The 25,220-nt window shown below is 37.4% G+C and overlaps 1 protein-coding gene across 2 annotated transcripts; it reads left to right on the forward strand.

The window, feature by feature from the left end:
* Positions 1–923: 923 nt before the first annotated feature.
* On the forward strand, positions 924–22,578 carry LOC114320208 (putative cinnamyl alcohol dehydrogenase 1). 2 transcript variants are annotated; one of them, XM_082920107.1, is made up of 6 exons: positions 924–1,059; positions 20,440–20,553; positions 20,671–20,901; positions 21,368–21,653; positions 21,789–21,939; positions 22,040–22,578. In XM_082920107.1, the coding sequence occupies exons 1-6, from the start codon at positions 983–985 to the stop codon at positions 22,234–22,236; spliced, it is 1,056 nt and encodes a 351-aa protein (XP_082776233.1). In that variant the 5' UTR covers positions 924–982; the 3' UTR covers positions 22,237–22,578. The 2 variants fall into 2 exon arrangements, with proteins under 2 accessions (XP_082776233.1, XP_028123122.2); XM_028267321.2 differs by lacking the exon at positions 20,671–20,901 and having other exon boundaries at positions 927–1,059.
* The last annotated feature ends 2,642 nt before the right edge of the window (positions 22,579–25,220 follow it).

Here is a 25,220-nt window from a genome sequence, read left to right on the forward strand (position 1 = left end):
GTAATGATAGGTAAATTAACAAATTTTATACAAAAAGAAAAGTAAATAAACTTACTCACTAATTTTGATGTGATACTTATCACTAATTGTAATTTTTTATTTTTTTATTATATAAAGAATTAGTCATTAAGAAAAAAAAATTATAAAATTTATTAATTTGTATATCATTTTCTTTAACATATTTATTCCACCGTTTCAAAATATTCATAAATGTTTTTTGAAATTTTCATAATTTAAAATTTTGAGCATTTTTTTAATTATATGAGCCATTATTATTGTTATAAAAAAATCTATACAATTTATTAATGTGTATGTTATTTTCTTTCACAGTTTCAAAATATTTGTTAATGTTGAATTATGCTTTGAAATTTTCATACCTTAATTTTTTTTTTACATAATTTAATAATTGTATGTTTTTTAAAATAAAAAGACAAAAAGAGAAAAATAATTTAAGAATAGAAGATCCTCAACCACTAAGATATTGTATTATGCAAAAAAAAAAAAAAAATATGAAAAACTTTATTGTTTTCACCAAAATAATATAGCTTGCATTCTTAAAGATATAATGTATATCTACCTATCTGTAATATTATATAAAGTATAAATTTTATTGGTGTGAATCGTCACACTTTTTTCAATTACCCTGTACAATTATCTCTATATAATTACTTTAGATTTTGATTTTAAATTTTAAATTTTGATGAACTTTGAGTTTTTTTTTTTCCTTCTACATTTAATTAGTTGATTTATATATATATATATATATATATATAGTGGTAGGTGCACCATATAAAAGATCAATAAAAATCATTTGTGAAACTAATTTTCTTATTGATAATGACATTTATCAAAACCTTGACTTTGTAATAACAGATAAAAAAATAGAATATATAAAGTATAACAATTCAAATTAATTCAATTAAATAGAATATTTATAGAGAGGGAGAGAGGGGGGAACTTAAGAATTAGTTCAGAAAGAGTGATGGAGGAAGAGGAGTGCCATGGATGGGCAGCAAGAGATGCATCTGGATATCTCTCTCCTTATAACTTTGCCCGTAGGTATGTATATCTATATATATATATGCAAACATGTTTTTATTTATATCTGTACTATGATGTTAGATTTAATGTGCAAGATTTTGGTTGTTTCTCCTTATATTATGTCCTTCACTTTTTTATTTAAAATACATAAAAAAAAAAATTAGATAGATGAAAGAAGTGAGACCTGGGTTTTGGATCTACAGTGGTGATTGAGACCACTAGTAGAGCTGCTCTAAATGTAGCTCTACTGAGTTAGCACACTTTAAAAAAAAATTAAAAAAAAATAAAGGAAAAAGACAAAATATAGAGAGGAAAAGGACAAATTAATGCTTCTTTAGGGCCCGTTTGTTTTGGAGTTAAATAGATGTGAGGGAATTAGGATGGAGGTGGGGTTATTTAATGTTGTGTTTGTTTGTAGAGTTGGGGAGGGGATTAGGATGGTGGAGGTGATATAGATGGAAGTTAGAAGGGGGATTGAGATGGAGGAGGTGGAGATGGTATTAGAAAAATAGTGAGCGGATTAGAAATTTTTTTATTTTTTTTATTTTTATATATTGGGAATTTTTTTTAAATATTAATGTTTAATTTTTTATATTTTTTTATTTGTTTTATTATTTTATATAAAAATAATTTAACAATTCTTACACTAACAACTATCATTAAAATAAACACAATTTTACTTAATCCCCTCACTAACAATCCCCTCACTATTAATCTCCTCACTATTAATCCCCTCCATTCTATCTCTAAAAACAAACGGGACCTTAGTGCTCTTTTTTAGTGATCTAAACCATTTTTCTTGGATCTATTATGTGTCCTTCATTTTTCTATGGAAAACGATTTAGAGCTCTAAAAGAGCTCTAATTTGTCTTTTTCTCCACTATAATTTGTCTTTTTCAATATTTTTTTTTTCCCCACTGCCAATTGTATAGAGCTCCATTAGAGAGCTCTCTATCACTGCCCTTTTTTTATTCTATTTTTATTTATTTAAATTATACATGCATTACATGGGTCAATCACTAATATATATATATATAGTGGTGCTATTAGCACTTCATGAATTATTTTGAATCCTCCATTTCTTTAGAACCCCACTTATAAATTTTGAAACCCTTAAAATTTCTTTTCTCCCCCCAAATAATATCAAAATTATCCTTAAACATTTCACCCATTGAATGCACACCTCCAAAAAAACCTCCCTTCAAAAAAACCCTAACAAAACCCATTAAGAAGAAGAAGAGTCCCATCCTTTTCAAAACCCACGAAGAAGAAGAAGAAGAAGAAGAATACTATTTCTGCCAGTTTAACCAACTTCCCATTTGATATTTTTTATTGTTCTTAAATCCAAGCTCTTGATTTGAGCCACAATAATCTTTCAGGGGATGTTCTAATATAAAACTTGTCTATGGTTGTCACCAACCTTACTTATCTTAACCTATCATACAATCACTTCTCGGAGATTAAAATCCCCGATTTTCAGTTCGTAAAACGGTTTAGTTTTTCAAGTTTTCTTCATTATGGACTCGTCCCAGATCGCAAAAAATTCAAAATCAAGGTTCGATTACCAGTTACCGAACAAATAAACAATGTTCGGGCCTGTATTCCCAAATTTCGATCATATGTTCGGGAAATCAGTCCCAAAAACTCCCGAAAAAAATGATGAACAAATTTTATTATTTTTGTCATTTTTTTCAAGAAACTTACTCTTATAAGGCCAATCTTCTCTGAGCTATGAACAACATTAAAATTATGAATCTTCTCTAAATTTTTATTGTTGTACTCCTCTCGTCTTATAGAGTTGTGGTTGCCAAAAAAATTTCCACGCATTATCATTGCCGGAAAAAGTGTAAGTAATCAAATGGTTGTCATTATTATTGTCGGAATATTGCCACCAAAAGATTTTTAAGATTTTGAGGGTGTGTAGGTTTTGAAAGTAGAATTTGGAGACGATGGATGGGTGTTGATGGAAGTATGTACTCTCATAAACCCTAATTCATGATATGGTGGGTGTGTAGGTTTAATAGTGAGATAGGATGTCTCAAAATTAATGATGTCCTGTGTAGTAATCATATTTGAGGCTATTATTGTAATAATAATAAAAAAAAGCTAAAAATTGAAAGGTCGAAAATAATTTATGAAATGCTAATAGCAACACTCATATATATATATATATATATATATATATATATATATATATGTGGGGATATATTTTCTGAGAACCAACACGTGGCAAGGTGACGTCGATGTGTCAGCCGAGATGCTACGTGTCCTGGTCATTATGCCGAGGTTATCACGGCCGTACCGAGGTTATCTCCGAAGATATCGGAATCCGAGATAAACGGATAAGGGACAAGAGTCCTAGAATGAAGAGGAGACTTAGTCAAGATGAGGATAAAGCTCTTAGGGAGTTTATCTTTATCTCTTGAGGAGTCCAAAGTAAGTACTGAATTGGAAGTCCATAGAAGTCAGGCTTCTAGTGGGACTAGGATTGAGTTAACTATAAAAGAGAGGCACCCCGTGGATCTAAGGTACGCAATTTATGCTTTGAGCAGTGAGATTAGCACTTGATTATCTTTGAGAGATATACTGACTTGATCGTCGGAGTGCCCCCGGGTGGAAGAACCACCGCCAGAGCCTTCTCTTTCTGTTGCAGGTTAGCTGAAGCCATCTATTTTGCCGGTGCTCTCTAGCTGATTACTAAACGGGCAGTGTGATCAGAAAATCACTCACACAATTTGGCACCGTCTGTGGGAAAGTAGAAGAATAGATGGCCAGTAACGGACAGAAGGAAAAAACTCCTGCTGGGAGTGGCAGACCTATCGACCTTGATATCGAAGGAGATAACCACAATGCAGAAACTCGTGACCAAGGCCACGGAGAGAAAGACGTCGGCCAGGAGGGCGAAACTTCAAAGAAGACAGGCCAAAGCAAGTACTATAACGAAGATAACCTCCAGGTATGGAGGGATAGGTGCCTGCGGAGAGATGAAGAAGTAAAAGAATTGGCAAACAAGTTTGCAGACCTGCAGTCAGTCGTCAACTTCATGATGCAAAACAATGTCATGCAGCCACTGTACCCGCTGCACGACACGCCGATTCCAGCAACTAATACCCATAAGGGAGGAAGGAAAACGATCCCCGAAGCCCCTCAGTACACCAGAAGCGGAAGGCACTCTCACCGACCTTCCAGGGAAGTCGAATGAGAGGAGCCGAGACGAGAGGAGTCCTGAAGGACGTATCACACGAAGGACCCAGAGCCCAAAGAACATCGGCATGTTCAAGGGCAGGCGCTCTGCTTTGACACAACCCATGCAGAAAGATCGAAACGGGCCCACCACGAGGCTGAAAGTAGTGTACCGAAAAGATTGAAGTCCAAAGATAGCCGAGCTCCAGGGAGGAGTAAAGAAGACTTGAGAGATTACCTCAAGAGGAAGCAACAGAATGCTGAAGCCAAGGTAACTTCCTCGGTTAAGCCGAGGACACCATTCTCGGTGGAACTAGGCAAATTTGAAGCACCAAAGAGATTCAGTATGCCGAGGTTCCAAATATATGATGGTAAGTCAGATCCCAACTTTCACGTTGGACTATACCTGAATTCAATGGCATTATATAGTGGGAACGAGCCGTTGCTCTGCAAAGTATTCCCCTCATCCTTCGGGGAGATTGCATCAGATTGGTTTCATAAACTACCGAAGGGAAGTGTAAAGACTTGGGAAGGCTCGGCCGAGATGTTTGTGGCCAGGTTTGTGACAAACAAACTACAGCCCTTGATGGTCAACGCACTGATGGCTTTAAAAATCACAAAGGATGAAGGCCTTAAGGCCTACGCAAAAAGGTACTACGAGGTGTTCAATCGAATACCCGAATGCAACCAAGAGGTGGCGGTCGTGTCTTTCAAGAACGGCCTGAAAGATGACTGCCCACTACGGAAGTCTTTGGCAAAGACATTGCCAAAAAGCATGGAAGAACTCATGGCGAGAATCGAGAAGTACGCCAGAGCCGAGGAGGATACGTCGGGAAACAAAGAGACAAAACAAGAGAAAAGAAACGGCTCGCCGAAGCGAAGCCAAAGTAACAATGGATCGATCAAACAAGAAACGGAATTAAGGGCTAAACAGGCAGTGACGACTGTGTTCCGAATCCCGGTCCACAAAGTCCTAGATCAAATACGAAACCAACCCTATTTCAGAGCACCGACAAGAACACCAGAGGAATTTATGAGAAGAAACGTCGGTAGGCGTTGTGCTTACCACAATGAAGAATGGCACCCAACTCAAGGTTGCAGAGCCCTAAAAGCACACTTAAAAGACTTGGTGAGGTAAGGCCATCTGAGGGACCTTGTCGATGAGGCCAGGACAAGGGAAGAACAGGAAAGATTGCCTCAAGCACCAGTAGCTCCTCCTCCCCCAGCACAGCAACCACAGGCAGTAGGACCACGGGTGGTTAATGTAATTCACTCAAAGGTGAACGAAAACGACATACGAGGGGAGACCCAGAAGGTAAAACACCTACAGCACGTGAACCAGGTCAGACATAAAAGACCTCGGCTTGAGGAATGCCAGGGACCGACGATAGCCTTTACTGAAGCCGACCTAGAGATAGTCCAGCATCCACATAATGATGCCTTGGTAGTATCCCTCCAGGTTGGGGAGTGCCAAGTGAAACGCATCCTGATTGATCAAGGCAGCTCTTGCGACATCATGTATATTAGATGTTACAAGGAGTTAGGCCTTCATCCTGATGACTTGGAGCAGTCCAATGGCCCGATGGCCGGCTTCAATGGAACGTCGACGTGGCCACTGGGCGCAACAAGCTTGGAGGTGCAGGTTGGCACCAGAAAAATCAAGACAGAATTCACCATCATCGACACACCCTCCCCTTACAACATCATCTTGGGAAGGCCATGGTTGCATGTAATGGGGGCAGTTCCCTCAACATTGCATAAACTATTGAGATTCCCAACAGAGCATGGGATAGAGGAAGTTAGAGGTGATCAGCTACAGGCGAAGAATTGCTCCATGGCAGCAATGAAATCTACCTACAGCGTGCGAGAGCCAGAGAAGGCAGAAATTGAAGATGAGGACGTGGAAGTCCTGGAAGACGTTGGCAAAGAACCAGCCGAGAAGAGCGAAGAGGCACTAAAGAAAATCCTAGTCCAGGATGGGAATAAAGAACGCTTCTTTTTTCTCGGCTCAGGCTTAGCCGAAGAAGAGGAAAAAGAGTTGGAAACTTTTTTTAGAGCAAATATTGAGGTGTTCGCTTGGACACCTTCCGAAATGCCTGGCATTGACCTCGAGGTCACTTGCCACAAATTGAATGTTGACAGGTCGGCCAAACCTGTAATTCAACGAGCCAGAAGACCGACGTTGATACACGTTGAAGCAGTAGAAGAAGAAGTAGACAGACTTATAGAGGCCAGGGCCATTAGAGAAGTACACTACCCAACATGGCTATCCAATACAGTGGTGGTAAAGAAGAAGAACGGTAAATGGAGGGTCTGCGTAGACTTTACCAGCCTCAACAAAGCCTGTCCCAAAGACAGCTTTCCTCTGCCCAAAATTGACCAGCTAGTAGATACCACTTCAGGGCATGGAAGAATGAGTTTTCTAGATGCCTACAGGGGGTACCACCAGATCACCATGTACCCCCCAGACGAAGAAAAAACCGTATTCATCACCCCAAAAGGCCTGTACTGTTACAGAGTAATGCCTTTCGGGTTGAAAAACGCAGGAGCAACTTACCAAAGGCTGGTAACCAAAATGTTCAAACACCTGATTGGCCGAACAGTAGAAGTCTACATCGACGACATGGTCGTTAAGACCAAGGAGCCTGAGGGTCATCTCGCCGATCTAAAAGCAGTCTTTGATATACTCAAAACATACCGGCTTTGACTCAACGCATCGAAATACGCGTTTGGAGTTGGATCAGGTAAGTTTTTGGGGTACCTGGTAACAAGAAAGGGCATTGAGGCCAGCCCAGATCAAATCAAGGCCATCTTAGAGCTGAAAAGCCCGACGTCGGAAAAACAGGTTCAGATGCTTACTGGAACGCGGCCCTAAACAGGTTCATAAGCCGAAGCTCAGACAAATGTAAACCTTTCTTCAACCTGGTGAAGAAGGCCACGGACTTCCTATGGACTGAGGAATGTGAGGCCGCTTTGGCCGACCTAAAGAAATATCTGACCACGGCTCCAGTCCTCTCAATACCTGAACCTAGGGAAGAACTGTTTTTGTATTTAGCAGTTTCAGAACACGCAGTAAGTGCAGTGCTAATTCGAGAGGAAAAAGGGGAGCAAAAGGCTGTTTATTATGTAAGCAAAACCTTGGCCGATGCAGAAACAAGGTACCTACCGCTAGAGAAATTAATGCTGGCCTTAGTAATGGTTTCAAAGAAGCTGAACCATTACTTTCAAGCGCACAAGATTATAGTGCTAACAGAGCACCCACTGAAGTCCTTATTACAACAAGGAGACTTAACTGGAAGAATAGCAAGATGGACAGTAGCCTTGGGCCAGTACGACCTGGAGTTCAGGCCGAGAACAGCAATTAAAGGCCAAGTTTTGGCCGACTTCGTGGCCGAATTCACGCCAGAATCCATCGAACATCGGGCTCCGTTGAGCCAAGATGAACGATGTCCAAGCAAACAAGGAGAAGCCCAGCCAAAGGCAAAAGAACAAGGAAAGGAAAAACTGAGACCCTGCAGCATTTACATCGGCGACTCCTTTCGCCTGTTTGTCGATGGAAGCTCAAACCGGCAAGGAGCGGGGGCAGGAATAGTGTTAATATCTCCTGATGGGGAGATATTGGAACAGTCTATTCGATTAGGGTTCAAGGCCTCGAACAATGAGGCAGAATACGAAGCATTGATTGTAGGACTAAAGTTGGTAGTGGCAGCAGAAGCAGATGAGGTAATAATTTTTTGTGATTCACAACTTATAGTGAATCAGACAACAGGAGAGTTTGCAACCCGAGATGAGAGAATGTCGGCATACGCAAAGGAAGTCATCAGGCTGGCAGCCTTGTTTCGCAACTGCCGACTCCTTCAAGTTAACCGAGATGATAACAGCCACGCCGACGCATTGGCCAACTTGGCAAGTTCAATACAAACTGGAAAAATAAGGACAATAATGATTGACTATTTGTCAGGCCCAAGCATAGAACCAACGATCACAGAACAAGAAACAATGTGTGTGGACTTGGGACCAAGCTGGATGGATGCAATTGTTGCATTCCTAAAAGAGGGAAAGCTGCCAGAAGACCATAAGGAAGCACACAAGGTCAGATTGAAGTCGGCAAGATTCAATCTGACAGCGGACGGACACCTCTACAGAAGGTCCTTCACTGGACCCCTTTTAAGGTGCGTACACCCTTTGCAGGTTGAAGATTTTCTATATGAAATTCATGAAGGGATTTGTGGAAGCCACACTGGGGGCAGATCACTAGCTCATAGGGCCATTACCTAGGGGTATTGGTGGCCCTACATGCAAAAAGATGCAGAAGCCTACGTGAAGAAGTGTGAACAATGCCAAAGGTTCGCACCTTTGATACACCAACCAGCTGCTGACCTGAACCCTGTATCCAGTCCATGGCCATTTGCCCAATGGGGCATGGATCTCATTGGGCAGTTGTCCCAAGTAACTGGGCAAAGGAAGTACTTGCTGGTAGCAACAGATTACTTCACGAAGTGGATAGAAGCAGAACCTCTTGCTAAAATCCGAGATGTGGACATCAAGAACTTTACATGGAGAAACATCATCACCGGATTTGGCATTCCAAGAGCAATAGTAGCCGACAACGGAACGCAGTTTGACAGCAAACTCATTAAGAACTTCTATGCGAAATTCAAGATAAAGAATTGCTTTTCAACACCAAGTTTTTCCCAAAGCAATGGGCAAGCAGAAGCATCCAACAAAGTAATTTTGGATGAGATAAAGAAGAGGCTACAGGCAGCAAAAGAAAAGTGGGTAGACGAGTTGCCCAATGTACTCTGGACATATCGGACTACGCCAAGAAGATCAACAGGGGAAACCCCCTTTGCCATGGCTTACGGCACAGAAGCAGTCATCCCACTAGAGATCGACATCCCAGGGATCAAAACCCAGAGAGTAGAAAATGAGACTAATGATATACTTCTAGCCCGAGATTTGGATCTCTTAGAAGAAAGAAGGGAGAAAGCCACAATTCAGCTCGCAGCATACCAGCAGCAGCTTGCTAGAGCTTACAATAAGAGGGTCAATCCAAGGGATTTTCAGGTCGGCGACCTAGTCTTAAGAAAAGTTGTTGGCAACAAGAAGGATCCCAGAGAGGGCAAGCTTGGCCCAAACTGGGAAGGACCCTACAGAATTACTTCGGTATTGGGCAATGGAGCATGCCGACTTGAAGATAATGAGGGTAAAGCATTGCTAAGACCCTGGAACACTTGTAATTTAAAATTTTTCTATCATTAGATGTTCCTTGTTATTTTTTGCCGACGTCATGAATAAAATCTTTGCAGAATTCTCCAAGACTTGTGAATTGATAAAAAATGCATAATGTTGTTTCTAAATAATGAGAACCCAAGTGGAACTCAGGTTCACATTGGGGGCAGAGAGAAGACAAAATTGTTTATCTTCACTTGTTGAAATTTGTAATAATTTACAAGTTGAAGTTAAACCGAAGTAATGCTTAACGCTTGTTGAAATTTATAGCAATTTACAAGTTGAAGTTAAGCCGAGATTATTGTTTATCTTCACTTATTAAAATTTGTAGCAATTTACAAGTTGAAGTTAAACCGAAGTAATGCTTAACGCTTGTTGAAATTTGTAGCAATTTACAAGTTGAAGTTAAGCCGAGATTATTGTTTATCTTCACTTGTTGAAATTTGTAGCAATTTACAAGTTGAAGTTAAACAAAAGTAATGCTTAACGCTTGTTGAAATTTGTAGCAATTTACAAGTTGAAGTTAAGCCGAGATTATTGTTTATCTTCACTTGTTGAAATTTGTAGCAATTTACAAGTTGAAGTTAAACCGAAGTAATGCTTAATGCTTGTTGAAATTTGTAGCAATTTACAAGTTGAAGTTACGCCGAGATTATTGTTTATCTTCACTTGTTGAAATTTGTAGCAATTTACAAGTTGAAGTTAAACCGAAGTAATGCTTAATGCTTGTTGAAATTTGTAACAATTTACAAGTTGAAGTTAAGCCGAGATTATTATTTATCTTCACTTGTTGAAATTTGTAGCAATTTACAAGTTGAAGTTAAACCGAAGTAATGCTTAACGTTTGTTGAAATTTGTAGCAATTTACAAGTTGAAGTTAAGCCGAGATTATTGTTTATCTTCACTTGTTGAAATTTGTAGCAATTTACAAGTTGAAGTTAAACCGAAGTAATTCTTAACGCTTGTTGAAATTTGTAGCAATTTACAAGTGGAAGTTAAGCCAAAATTATTGCTTAACACTTGTTGAAATTTGTGAACAATTTACAAGTTGAAGTTAAGCCGAAATCATTACTTAACACATGTTGAAATTTGTGGACAATTTACAAGTTAAGTTAAACCAGTATGATGTTCAACACTTGTTAAAAGTTTAGAAGAAGTTTGTCTATCCGAGGTGTGTCACCTCGAAAAGATTGTACAAAGAAAGAAAAGTGTGTGAAAGACATGCAGAATATTCTAAGTATAGAATCATGCAGAAGCAATGAAGAGAAGACAAGAGTATAAGCACTTAGAAAAGAAAAGTTGCATTAGCATTCATCAAGAAAAGGGCACATCGGCCATACAAAAGGCTTATATTGTTCCAAAAGATAAAGAAGAAACTAAATACAACTAAGCAAAAGAAAAACATGAAGCTAAGACTCCTCTCTACCAGTTGGTTGAATTTGAAGATCAGATGATTGTTGAGAAGACATCTCAGCAGCCTTATCCGCCGCGACCTCGGCGTCAATTTCTGCAAGAGTGTCATCAAGGTTCTTATCAGCAATGATGGCATCGGCTGATTCCTTCTCATCAGCAGCACCTTTGTTAACCTCATTGCCTTCTTCATCTTGAGTCAAGTCTAGGACTTGCTCATTTTGAAGAGGGGACTTGGTCCCATCAACATCTTTGCATTTTATTACCAAAGCTTCATCCTCTTCCTCATCACCATCCTCAGACTTAGATTCGCCGACGTCTTGACTTGGAGGTTGAGCTGGAGGGAATGGAAGAGGAATGACATCATCTTTCCTCAATGGTGAGTCCTCTGGGACATTAAGTTTCTTTAGAAGGGACATCCAACCAAGGGTGAAACCCTTGTTGCATGCCACCTTCACTTATTGTTCATAGGCATCTGTAACGTCGGCCATGCCTTGGGCATACGCCTTCTCGTCGGCATCTTTTATTTCGGCTTCTTTGGTGGCCAGTGCCTCCCGAAGCTCCTTTTCGGCTTGGACCATTTTTTCCTCGGCTTCTCTCTTCTGAGACTCAGCCACTTTCCTGATAGCCTCAGCAGCCTCAGCCTTCTCTTCGGCATTGGTCTGAGCTTTGATTGCAGCCTCGGCTTGGTCCTCCAGTTTTTTCATCTTTGATTGAAGACCTTTGTTGGTCTTTTGGAGGGAAGAGAACTGCCTCTTCATCTCGACAAGCCTCTCTCGATTCTCAAAAGACTGCATTGAGAAAGAGTGGGCATGCTAGATGGCCTGAAAAAAAACAGAGGTATTAGAGAATATTCAAAGTACGAAATAAAGAGAAAGAAAGAAGAAAATTACCAAAATAGAAGACATCTACCTAAACGGAGTACTGAAGCATTAGAGCGTAATTCTCATACTCACTGTACTGGGCGTTTCGCTCCAAATTGCCTGGTAACAGCAGAGCAGTATTGAGCGCAACGCCGACATTAATATCCTCGGCACTGTCACTTGCCATAACAGGCTTGTCTTCTAGAGTAATTGAGGAGGCCCAGGGGGCATCAGGTTTTTTTGATCCCGAGGTTGTTGCAGAAGAAGACCTTGGCTTTTTTGGTTTTTGGGATTCTGGTAGTTGAGACTCAGAGCGCCTCTTCTCAGCAGAAGGTTGAGATTTATCACTCTCAGCCAACTTTGAGATAGGCAAGGTGTCTTCAGATTCAACCTGAGCTATCTTAGCCTTTGGTTGAGCATTTTTTATTCTTTTCGGCTTCGGTGGAGGATGGGTTTGTGCTGGTTGGTCGTTAACAGATGATGGAATGCTGGCCAGAAGATCTTTTGCAACTGGTTTTGGGCGGTCCATCTCGGTAGTAAGGACAAGTCGTCGCCGATGTTTTCGTTCGGATATTGGGACCAGGTATGGAGCCGAAGTTGATGGCTGATCAGTTGGATCGGATGTTGATCCTTGATCTGTTCGTGATGTGGATGCAGTCAATGGAGTTGTAGCAGAGGGTAGAGAAAGGCTTTTCTTCTTCCTTTTGGGAACGTCGGGCAAAGTTGACTTATATGTTGGAATAAAATTGAGAAGCACAGGCGCTTTCCTTTTATGGACTGGCAAGTCCAAAAGTTTCTTCAAATCCTTTTTGGGAACAAAGGATTGGCAAAAATTTTTCGGTGGCTTACGAACAGCTGCAAGAAGAACAAACGTCAGAAACAGACAAAGTATTTATGACTTTGAAAGAAAACAGGCAAAGCTGAATACTGGGCTCTTACCCTTGCCCTCTAAAATTGATCGAGGAAGAGGGTAGAGATGGATGTCCTCGTCTGGAGCAAACTCCCAATTTCCTGAGGTAATGAAATAGTCATCTCCAGCCCCCTTGTTGGAGTCTGGGAGGTCGGCTACGATTTTGAATTCTGTAGACCTCGGCTTAAGGTAATAAATGTAGCCTTTTTCTTTCAAATTAAGGGCACACATAGTATAGCAGTACTGGATATCGGCTAGGGTGATCCTAGCATTTTCTTGTTTAGCTAAGGCTATGATGCCATTGATCACTCGGTAGGAATTGATTGCCAGTTGCAGGGGGTTCAACTTATAATAGTGAAGAATCTCACGAAAAAGGATGTTGAGTGGGAGCCAGAGTCCGCACTCAGTAAAAGCTACAATGGGAAAGGGCATCGAATCATCTGTGGGCATGATGGAGTCGTTATCTCCAGCCAGCCTCAGATGGACATCGGCAGGGATAGAGAACTCTTGCCTAAAGTACTCAAGTTTGGCCGGGGTATTTACCCTATGTCTCCACATACCCATGATATTGGCCTGAATTAGAGGGGTTGGATTTCAGAGAAATAGTGTTTTGAGAGGGTAAATAAGACCTTGGCAAAAATCTAGGTAAAGTACTAGTTTCAGTTTTTTCCTAAATTATGGGTTCTGCACAACAAATCCTAAACCTAGATCTATGAAAACAAGGGTTGAAGGCACGGATCTGGAAGACAGAAAGGCAAAGACGTGCTTTAGAATCAAGAATAAGGATGAGATATCAAGAGCATAAAGAATACGAGAAATAAAAGGTCAAGAACAGTAACAAGAGTGCAAGAAAGTGGTGAATAGTATGTATTCAAGATATGGGCAAGATCAAAACTATTTAATAAATATGTTCAGATATGTGATTCGTAAGATTTGAAACAAAAATGGCAACAAGTAATGAAGAATATCAACAGAATTGAAAACGAAAGGAACAGTAGCTTACCAGAAGAAGTAAGGCCGGAATAAGGTTCGCTGAAGTCAGACGATGGTTACAGGAGTAACAGAGTAGCGAAAGCTTTACCAGAAAGACGAATGAAGACAATTGCAGAACTTGGGACTGGAACAATGGCGTATTCAAGAGCTAGAGAGAGAAAAAGCGAAGAGAAATCGAGTGCAAAAGTGAAAAAATGAAGAAAAGGGGAAAGGTTTTGTCAAAAATTTGAAACGGCGGCAAAATAGAGCATTGAATGCGCCTGGAACAACGCATACGTCAAACGGCGCACACAGACGCAAGACGGCTTACAAGCACGTCATGGGCACGGTCCAATGAGGTGAAGACGCGTGAATGAAACAGCTGAGTAAAAGATGCGTGACAGCTCGCACACACTGGAATTCTTGTTCTCTGAAGAAAACATGTCGGCCTGAAATGAATGATCTCGGCTGAGGAGTTCTTGAGCCGATGTACAGAAGGAAGTACCGATATAGGTTCCATCACCTTAAAATACCGAGGTAATAGAACCTAGGAGGCAGTTGTGGGGATATATTTTCTGAGTACCAACACGTGGCAAGGTGACACCGATGTGTCAGCCGAGATGCCACGTGTCCTGGTCATTATGCCGAGGTTATCACGGCTGTGCCGAGGTTATCTCCGAAGATATCGGAATCCGAAATAAACGGATAAGGGACAAGAGTCCTAAAATGAAGAGGAGACTTAGTCAAGATGAGGATAAAGCTCTTAGGGAGTTTATCTTTATCTCTTGAGGAGTCCAAAGTAAGTACTGAATTGGAAGTCCATAGAAGTCAGGCTTCTAGTGGGACTAGGATTGAGTTAACTATAAAAGAAAGGCACTCCCGTGGGTCTAAGGTACGCAATTTATGCTTTGAACAGTGAGATTAGCACTTGATTATCTTTGAGAGATATACTGACTTGATCATCGGAGTGCCCCCGGGTAGAAGAATCACCGCCGGAGCCTTCTCTTTCTGTTGCAGGTTAGCTGAAGCCATCTATTCTGCCGGTGCTCTCTAGCTGATTACTAAACGGGCAGTGTGATCAGAAAATCACTCACACAATATATATATGCTTTTGAACACTTAGTCTTCGTTTGGGATGTGGGTTGGCTTCTTAATTTTTTGGCTTTTTAACTATTTTAGCCTGGGGCTAAAAAGCTTCGTTTGTGATAAGTTTTTTGATTTTTTTGACTTTTGTGAGAGAAAAAATGAAATAATTATGGTTTGAATGTAACATTTTGTCTTATTAGATTAAAAAATTTATTTTGTCTTTTTGTGGTTAAAATAACCCAAACTCAATCCAAACGTTCTTCCCAAACGTACCCTTAATTAATGATTGAAAATTGAAATTAATCAAGGGAATTGAACCCACCCATCATGTCTTCATCGGCCTTGTTGCTTAATTACAATTTATTTGGTACTGTTGAAGCCGTATGTGCATCACTTCCAGAATTGAATTCTCTCACTCTCATTACAACTGCTGTCATGTTTTCTGTTGGATTTGATTTGATTTTCTTTTCTTTTCGAGTAATGCTTGAAATCTTAAATGTTTTATTATTATTATTATTATTATTATTATTATTATTATTATTATTATTTTGTGTAAATGGGAATTCAAACCAAAAGTAGCTGTCATGAGGCCCGAGTGGTTCAAAACGTAGCATTGGAGCTGGTTTTTCATCGAGTTTGGTGTTTGAAAGTTGGGAAATCCTATACCATATGCACTCTATTAAAAAAATATATAATTTTATTATAATATCAATCACAAAATGAACAATTTTAATATAAATTGACGTAATTAAATATTTATTTTTATTTTATTTTATTTATTTTTTAAAATGGGAATTCAAACCAAAAGTAGCCGCCATGAGGGCCGTGTAGTTCAAAACGTAGCATTAGAACTTGTTTTTCATCGAGTTTGGTGTTTGAAAGTTGGGAAATCCTATACCATATGCACTCTATTAAAGATATTGCGTAATTTTATTATAAATTGATGTAATGAAATATTAAAAATTTTGTTATTGATATTGCGAAAGTTTATGACTTGGTTACGATATTTTTTGTTATGTCAATTTGTAATGATATTATATATTTTGTGATAGATATTACAAAATTTTGTGATAAAATTATATATTTTGTGATACAGTTATTCCCCGTGAAAGTTGGGGTCCAATTTTGTTCATACATTTTCAAATTGTATGAACAAAACACCTGCTCTTATTAGTTTAAAATAATAACTCCATAATTTTAAAACAAAAGAAATGATTGGAGTTTCTTAAAAATAAAAAATAAAAAACTAATGATAATTTCTCACTTCCTTTAATTGGATGGACAATTAGTAAAAGATGATACATGTTTATTTTTTATTTTATTTATATTTAGAGGGGTAGCTTAGGTGTTGGGAAATACTATGGTATAAACCCTCAAAATGATGTATATCATATGCAAATTATGTTATTTGTGAGTTTGATTATTATAAATGGTATAACTTAATACTATAGGAGCCATAATTAAAATAAAAAAAAAAAGTTATAACCAAACTTCTCATGAGGTACAACCAAATAACTCTTATATTATAATTAAAATAATGTCATAATCAACATCACAATATGTCATAACTAATAATACATGGGTAATGCTTCGGGACACACCGTATAAAACCCTACCACAAAATTATGTAAGTTTTTACAAACTTACATACGTGATCTCACAAAAATAAGTAAATTGAACACAAATTTGTATAAGTTTACTTTTATGCATTTTTGTGAGAAACTTATGTAATTTTGTGATAGGACTGCATACGGTGTGCATTGCACACCAGAAAATTATTCATAATACAATAGATCATAACTAAAGACATAAAGGGGGTATATAGCATAAAATTTCCCGTAGGTATTAATTTTTTTTTTCTTTTGTAAAGAGTAATTTTGATTTTTAACCTAATCTTACAACTATTGGTTAGAAAGAAAACTTAAATTTGGAGTGATTTGCCTTTCTCATCATTTCTTTTTATTTCTGACCTTATTAATCATCAAAAAGATGAGAAAAACTCGTTTGCACAATTTCTTTTTTTTTTTCTTTTCTAAGCAACTCCTTCAATCCAAACGGAGTGTGGTAAAGGATAATTTACAAATACACTCACGAAGTTTGCTTAAAATATAGATTGTTCATTGTGATTGTGAAAGCTACAAATACATCCTATTAGATTTGTCATTTAACAGAGTTAACAGGGAAAAAAATAAAATTTTTAACTATCTCCCTATATATAATAATGAAATTATCATAATTGTTAATTAAAATGTATTATTGACATTATTAAAAATTGTTGATTGATTTAATATAGAGTTAAGTAATGGAAATGATTAATTGTTGTGTGATTAAAAATTTTAAAGAACAAAATACAATTTTAAACTTATAAAAAATAATTAATATTTTAAATAAATTTCAAAGAGTGTATTTCTAAGGTGTACAATTTTAATCATGTCTAGAGGGCTAATACTTACTTATCTTCAATCATGTCTGATTGTTTTATTTATCTTTGATAAGTGAGAGTTTCGGTAACAAATATATATATACATATATATGCAAAAAAATTCTCAATACAAAGGCATAGAGGCAAAGCATAAAAGTTAAGGTGTCTAGCACAATGAGCCACCAAATAAAATAAAATAAAATAAACTAGACTCTAATAGAGAAACTCTCACAAACCCACAACCTTAGGTAAAGAAGATTCTCTCACAACTTGAGAGGGATAAGTGTGAACAAAGTTTTTAAAGGCCAATTTGTAATGTGATGTATTTTATCTTTTATTTGGTGAGAGGTGAGCTTTAAAACGTTGCTGTATAAGTATTTAAATTTTAAATTTTTATATTTAGTAAATGAATAAAATAGAAAAAATATTAAAAACTAAATATATAAGTGTAAATACGATTCTTCTCAAGTCGTCAAACATTTTATTGAAAAGAATAAAGCTGGTTTTCTTATTTATTAATAAATCTCATTTAGCGGTGTTCTAACCCAATAAGTCCACTAAGGAAAATTATAACCTAGTTAGTCTCATGTATTTATACTTTTATTTCAGGAGACCATTTTTTCTTGATTTATATTGTTTGTTGGACTATTATACCCTTATATCTATTGTTGATGTATTATATAGAAAAACGATATACATATTTCCTTTTTGCTGCTACCTCTATTTTGGTAGTTAGCATTATTCATGTTTTTCTTTTTGATCAGTTTCATTCACATTTGTGGTATTGTTTCATTGTGTTAGGGTTTCGAAACTCTCTATTTGGTAGGGTTTAGAAACTTTACAGATGGTGATAAAATAATATTATGTTCCTCAATTGTTGCCATGAAACTTTGTATTCCTCCATTGTTCACTTTGTGTTTGAAATCCTGTATTCGTCCATTGTTGCTCTATGTTTTTCCATTGTTATAAGTCGAAACTCTTTTTGTGTGGGTAATCTTCCGACCACACTGCTCGCCTAGTAATCAGCTGGAGAGCACCGACAGAATAGATGGCTTCAGCAAACCTGTAACAGAAAGAAAAGGCTCCGGCGGTGGCTCTTCCACCCGGGTGCACTCCGACGATCAAGTCAGTATATCTCTCAAGGATAATCAAGTGCTAAACTCACAAGTTTAAGCATAAAACTGCGTACCTTAGACCCACGGGGGTGCCTCTCTTTTATAGTTTACTTAATCCAAGTCCCACTAGAAGCCTGACTTCTATGGACTCCAATTCAATACTGTCTTTGGACTCTTCAAGAGATAAAGATAAACTCCCTAAGAGTTTTATCCTTATCTTGGCCAAGTCTTCTCTTTTCTCTAGGACTCTTGCCCCTTATCCATTTATCCGCGTATCTCGGATTCCGATATCTTCGGATATCACCTCGGCCTTGCCAAAGATAACCTCGGCATAACTACCACGACACGTGGCACCTCGGCTGACACGTCGGCGTCACCATGCCACGTGTTGGTACTCAGAAAATATATCCCCACACTTTTTATATTCAGTCAATTTTATTATAAACATATTCTTCAAATGTGGGTTTAGTTTGATTTGGATTGGTGAAATGGTGAAATTGCATAGATTGTTAATAATAGTGATAATGATAAAGATGATGATGAAGATGAAGATGAACATGAAGATGAAGATGTGGGTTATTGAGTTTTTTTTTTGGATTTCTAATTCTATTGCTGTGATTGTTTGTATTGTTTTGCCAATTAGTGTGAATGTTCACATTTCACATTATTTACATTGTTTGAAAGTCTGATAAATAAGTGTTGAAATATAAATATGGACATAATTATATATTTTACAAGATGTGAATGTTCACATATTATTAGTTATTTGTTACTATACTTGTTGTTGAACAATCATTTTTGTTACCATTAAACAATTGAAATAGTCAATTTTTTTTTCTTTCAATTTTGTTTCATGTTGCAGTGTGAATGTTCACATTGGTATGAATTTAATTTTTCTAGGGTTAGTTGTATTTTAATTATAAATTGTGAACATTCACATCGTATTTTGGTATGTATATATATATATATATATATATATATTGGTGAAGTTTTTTTGAAATTTAGTTGTATTTTGTTATTTTTTCAATCATTTTTGTTACCATTGAACAATCAAAATAGTCGATTTTTACCTTTTTCAATTTTATTTTATATTTTCACACTACAGTGTGAATGTTCACATTGATATGAGTTTATTTTTTTTTTAAAAAAAAACTAGTTATATATTAATTATAAATTGTGAACATTCACTTTCTATTTTGGTATAACTTTTATTTTTTTGAAAGTTAATTGTATGCTTATTGTTTTTGTTACTATACTTGTTAGTTGAACAATTATTTTTGTTACTATTAAACAATTGAAATAGTTGATTTTCACTTTGTTTAATTTTGTTTTATGTTTTCACGTTGCAGTGAAAATGTTTACATTGGTATGAGTTATTTTTTTTAAAGCTAGTTGTATGTTAATTACAAATTGTGAACATTCACATTGTATTTTAGTATGAATTTTTTTTTCCGAAGGTTAGTTGTATGTTTGTTGTTTATTGTGAGCATTCACATTGTATTTTAGTATGTGTTTTCTTTTTTTTTTAAAAGTTAGTTGTATGTTTGTTATTTATTGTGAACATTCACATTGTATTTTTATTTTCATTCAGATTTTTTGTTGTGTTATTTTTAAAATTTTCAAATTATAAAAAGGTTCAAAGTTTATAATTTGAGATTTTCTCCATAGAATGTAGGAGAGATTTTCTCATTAGAATAATAGAGAGATTTTCTCCATGGATAAGAGAAAGATTTTCTGTTTAGAATAAGAAAGAGATTTTCTCCATACAATGAGAGATTATTGTTATGTATTAGTTTCAAAATAGGAACATATGCAATAAAATTAGAAATGATGATTTAGTCATATTACGGACTTAATGGAATACTCGAAAAGAATATGGGTTAAATGGAATAAAAAACTTAGAAAAAGAATTTATCAAAAAATGACCCAATAAAGATTTCCCTCATCGAAGATAAAAACACAATATTAACTTCAATTATCGAATTTCTCATTTAAATCTTAGCTTTGTGATTTTCTCAGTTAGTCATTTACTTGATTTTATAAGAGAATTTTCATTTTTATATTTAAACCATGTCTTAGACTAAGATTAATAACAACCCAAGACTAGCCATATGCATACTTGTATGTTTAGAACACTAGGCATGTTTCCTTTCTATTTTACCAGTTTATCTGTATATTTACCAGTTTCAGTATGAAAAAATGCAGGGCTGTTGAAAGTAATGACGTTTCATTGAAAATTACCCACTGTGGAGTGTGTTATGCTGATGTTGTATGGACCAGGAACAAACTTGGAGACTCAGAGTACCCCCTGGTGCCTGGGTATGTAGATTTTCTTTCCTGTTTCAAATTTTCCATAGATTGTCATTCCATAATCCCACACACTTCTTAAGAACTAATGTGTATGTGTGTGTATATATATATATAATTGCATAACAGACATGAGATTGCTGGAATTGTTAAAGAGGTTGGTTCCAATGTTCATCACTTCAAAGTTGGAGACCATGTTGGAGTGGGAACTTATGTCAATTCATGCAGAGATTGTGAGTATTGTGGTATGGATATGGATGTCTACTGCTCCAAGGGATCTGTCCGTACATTCAACTCTGTTGATGTTGATGGCACGATCACAAAAGGCGGATATTCTAGTTATATTGTTGTTCATCAAAGGTACATTTATTTTTTTCCCCTTTTCATAGAATAAGAGTTGCAAGTCAAAGATTTCTTGAGACCCCAAGCCCGACATTGAAAAGGTCTTAGGCATGAGGGTTTTTGGATAATTAGGGCTATTGATCGAAAGGAATTTTTTTTGTGATTTTTGGGTGTGCATTAGGCAAACTACTAAGTTGCCTCATAGTTGAGTCAATTCTGATAGTTAGATTTGAACTTGGGCATCACATATGGATGAGTGCCTCATCCAACAAGTGTACCCCTTGGTTTATTCATTCTCTAATTTCTCTAAAATCCAATAAAAAATGCATGTTTGGATGATGATTGAACTAGCTTCTACTTGCCTCCATATGGCTAGCATTGTTGCCCAAACACGGCACTTAATGTGTTGAATTTGAAATCCTCATTTATGATATAGGGAATTGAACTAAACATTGTGCCTATGTTGATGCTTGTAAAATTACAGGTACTGCTTTAGGATACCTAATGACTACCCATTGGCCGCAGCAGCACCACTGCTATGTGCAGGAATCACCGTTTATAGTCCAATGATGCGGCATAAAATGAACCAACCAGGAAAATCTCTTGGGGTGATTGGGCTAGGTGGCCTCGGTCACTTGGCAGTGAAATTTGGGAAAGCTTTTGGATTGAGTGTTACAGTTTTTAGCACTAGTATAACTAAGAAGGACGAAGCCCTAAACAAGCTCGGAGCAGATAAATTTGTGATCTCGTCTGATGAAGAACAGATGAAGGTAAAGACCACAAGCATTTCTCCTCCCTGGATGTATTATGTTCTGTCCGCCAAGGGTCACTGATTAGCAGCAAAGTGAGAATTATAGCAATAAAGGTTTAAGTAAATTGACAATCATCATCTTAATTTCATGCAGGCCATGGTTAATTCACTCAACTTTGTCATTGACACAGCATCAGGGGATCACCCGTTTGATCCGTACATGAAGTTGTTGAAGACCGGTGGCACCCTTGTCCTAGTTGGTGTCCCAAGTGAAGTCAAGCTCAATCCTATAAGTCTCATAATGGGTATGCATTTTCATCACACAGTTCTTGAAAATTTGAAAATTGACTGAGAGAAGAAATTCCTGGCGATGAGAATTTAAACATAAAAATGTTTCTTTGATAGGTATGAAATCCATTTCCGGGAGTGCGACGGGAGGCACGAAGGAGAGGCAAGAAATGTTGGATTTCTGTGCAGCTCAGAAGATATACCCAGAAATTGAAATTATTTCTATTGAGTATATAAATGAAGCTTTAGAGCGTCTGATAAAAGGGGACGTGAAGTACCGATTTGTTATTGATATTGAGAACTCCTTGAAGTGAAACAATGGTGGGAAAATAAAAAAATATATATATATAATAAATAAAAAACAATCAATGACTATGATGTTAATGAAGATAGAAGTGACAAGAGGATGTATGTAAATTAAATCCATACCAATGAGCAAAAGGGTGAGGCGAGCAGTGATATTCTTGATAGGTTGTGCCTACTTGCTATATGAGGCAATACTATTGGGTCGTTTGTTTTAGAGTTGGATTGTATGATATTGTTTGTGTTTGTCAGTGAGCAGACTATTTTGTGTGATATGATTGAGTGAGGAGATTAAGAAAAATTGTATTTATTTGATGATCATGGACTAATAAGTAATCTTATTTATTTTGTCATTCTATGATGTGATTAATTATATGGAATTCCATAAATATTTTTGATGTTTTTTTATATATATTTGATAAAATTATATTATTATACTATTATAAAAATTATATTATTTATGTAGATGAAAATTATTTTATTTCAGTCCATCTGTAAATAGAAAAAAAACTTCCAGAAAGAACAAACTCTCAAATTTGTCCATAAGATTAATTAAATTAATTTATGTATGTAGACGACATTCTCACTGCTTTAAATTAAAGAAACACAAGAAAGACTGTAAAATTGTTGCAGCTGGAATAATAAGCTCAGAAAATATATTACAACCAAGCCCAAGAATTTATAATTGTATCCATAAATACAGTGAGTTGAAAGAAGAAAAAGAAAAATGAATGGATAAGAAATAGAAGAAAGTCATTGTCATGAGAGAGCTGCACTGAAATTCATAGTGACTGAAAACCAACCAGAGGGCAAAATAGTCATTAACGTGGTAACAGCGATGGACTTATTTTAAAATACCAAGTGTCCCATGCCACTACTCATACCCTTGATGCATGGGATTCATAGTCCCAATATATTAGGAATCTGGTACTATATTTTGTAAACAAACATGATACTAGTAAATTCTAACTCACTATAAGTCCAATCTTACCTCTTGTAGAGGGTCAAAAATTAAAGTCAAAATTAAGTATGGACCTAAGGGCAAAGGTCGGCCCTATTAGGTGACAAATAATAATTAAAGAAGCATGGGCTAAAGCCCAATGAAAGTGAGTCAACAGTGAACCAAAACAGGTCTGACCCGCTAAAGGTTTTACAAGCTCCATGAAGACAAAAGTCTAAGTCAAGTTATGGAGACAGCATTTGCAGCGGTCAAGTTGCTGAGGTAGTTCGTCTCAGCGCCGCCATTTCCAATATTGTCGGCGCCGTCATTTCAAATATTGTCAGCACCGCCATTTAAAGTAACTGACGGAAAGAGAAAATCGGAGCAACTAAGTTGTAAAGGCAGCACTTGTAGCGACCACGTTGTGGAGGTACTTTGTTGGCGCCGGTATCTCTAGTATTGTCGACGCCGCCATTTGAATTTGCTATGGAAAATAGCTGCCTGTAGACACCCCATTTTTGATCGTCCTCAAGACTTGGACGTCACCGTTTGAACACTCGGTGATCATCCATGTTTGTGTTCGTCTTGAGTTCCCGGAGGTCTCGGCTCGCGCGCCTTGCCTCAGGATCTCTCGACTCGACTGTTTAGTGTCTGGTTTTACACCAAACACTTGTGTTTTGCCTTGGCGGGGCAGGGAATGCCTTGTGAGGCATCCCCACACATCACCGGCCATGGCCAGAGGCCACCGGCTGGTGTTTTGTTGCCATCGGCAATGTATATTGCCGGTCGGCATTCTTTGTTGCCGGTCGGCAGTCCATTTTGCCAAAATGGCAATTTTGAGCAGCCGACTATTGTTCATCTGCTTTTGCAGATATTTTAATACAGCTGTATGGCATTTTGTTCCCCTCCATACACGTGTATGGAGGGATGGCTTCCTTGTTAGCTTCTTGAGTAAGCTTTACAAGATTGGCTCCTCTATAAGAGGAGCCCTCCCCTCTTGGCTTTAGGTTAGACATTTTTAGAGAGAAAAGTTGTGTGAGAGCTCTGGTTTTAGGTCTAAGGTTCCATACACATTCTATCTCTATACCTCTCTCTCATTTGGCCTTTGTGTGTGTCTAGGTGTGTTTGTGTCTTACTATTGCACACAAACACATAGTGTTACACCTTCCCTTGGCTACTGAGGTTCCAAGAGGTTGTTCTTGAAGTTCTTGGGTGGTTTTGAACTTGAAGAACCAGCTGGTCCACCATTTTTGAAGAAAGTCTTCAAGGGTAAGAAACTTGCCTTTATATTCCCCATTTTTGCATTGTTTTTTTGCCTATCTTAGAACTGTTTTTGTGCTTAGTGTATAACATAAAAAAGTTCTGTTTTTAAGCTCTCTAAATAGTTTGTTTAGAGTGTTTTGTGTTTTGGAGGTGTTTGACCCCTCTTAGGCCTTCAAAGGCTCCATTTTGTGCTATTTTGAGTGAGCTCCGGGACCTTGGTGTTTGGGCCTCCTCACCACTGAAATCTTGAGGGATTTCAGAGGTGAGGATGGTGCCTTGAGGTCCTAGGAAGGAGAGGGTCACCCCCTCTCCTTGTTATCCTTGAAAAGGACCATTTTTGGCCTCTTGAGGGAGCACCTAGCTAAGCTTCATGTTGACCATGCCTTGGCTGTTTTTTATGCTTATTATGTTATAATATGCCTCTGTTTTTAGTTAGTTTTGGTACACCATGCATGCTTAGCATACCTACCTTGTAATGCCATGTTTAGGCCTTAACATGCCTTAGGTTGTAAACCACTGTTCAAGCATGTTTTAGCCCTAGCTTTGTGAAGCTTTTGTGCCTATTTTGCCATGCTAGAGGTCTGTCCATGGTCGTTTGGGTCAACTTTGGCATGCATTGTATAGCCCCTTTGTATTTTGGCTTGTTGGCCTTAAGTGTTTGAGTATGTAGCATGCGTTACTTGCCTTATTTTGATGGTTTGGCACCATTTATAGCATAATTTCAGTCCCTTTGACATGCTTGTATGCTTGCCTTGGACACCTCTTTAATGCTTTGAAAGCTTGTGTAGCATG

The sequence above is a fragment of the Camellia sinensis genome, chromosome 3 (genome assembly GCF_055761805.1).
Source record: "Camellia sinensis isolate YWXY chromosome 3, ASM5576180v1, whole genome shotgun sequence".
In the NCBI taxonomy this organism is placed as follows: domain Eukaryota; kingdom Viridiplantae; phylum Streptophyta; class Magnoliopsida; order Ericales; family Theaceae; genus Camellia; species Camellia sinensis.

Coding starts and splice junctions, on each gene's coding strand:
- LOC114320208 (XM_082920107.1), top strand. CDS start 983: ATGGAGGAAGAGGAGTGCCATGGATGGGCAGCAAGAGATGCATCTGGA. Junction 1,060..20,439: donor CCTTATAACTTTGCCCGTAG/GTATGTATATCT, acceptor GAAAAAATGCAG/GGCTGTTGAAAGTAATGACG. Junction 21,654..21,788: donor CTGATGAAGAACAGATGAAG/GTAAAGACCACA, acceptor AATTTCATGCAG/GCCATGGTTAATTCACTCAA.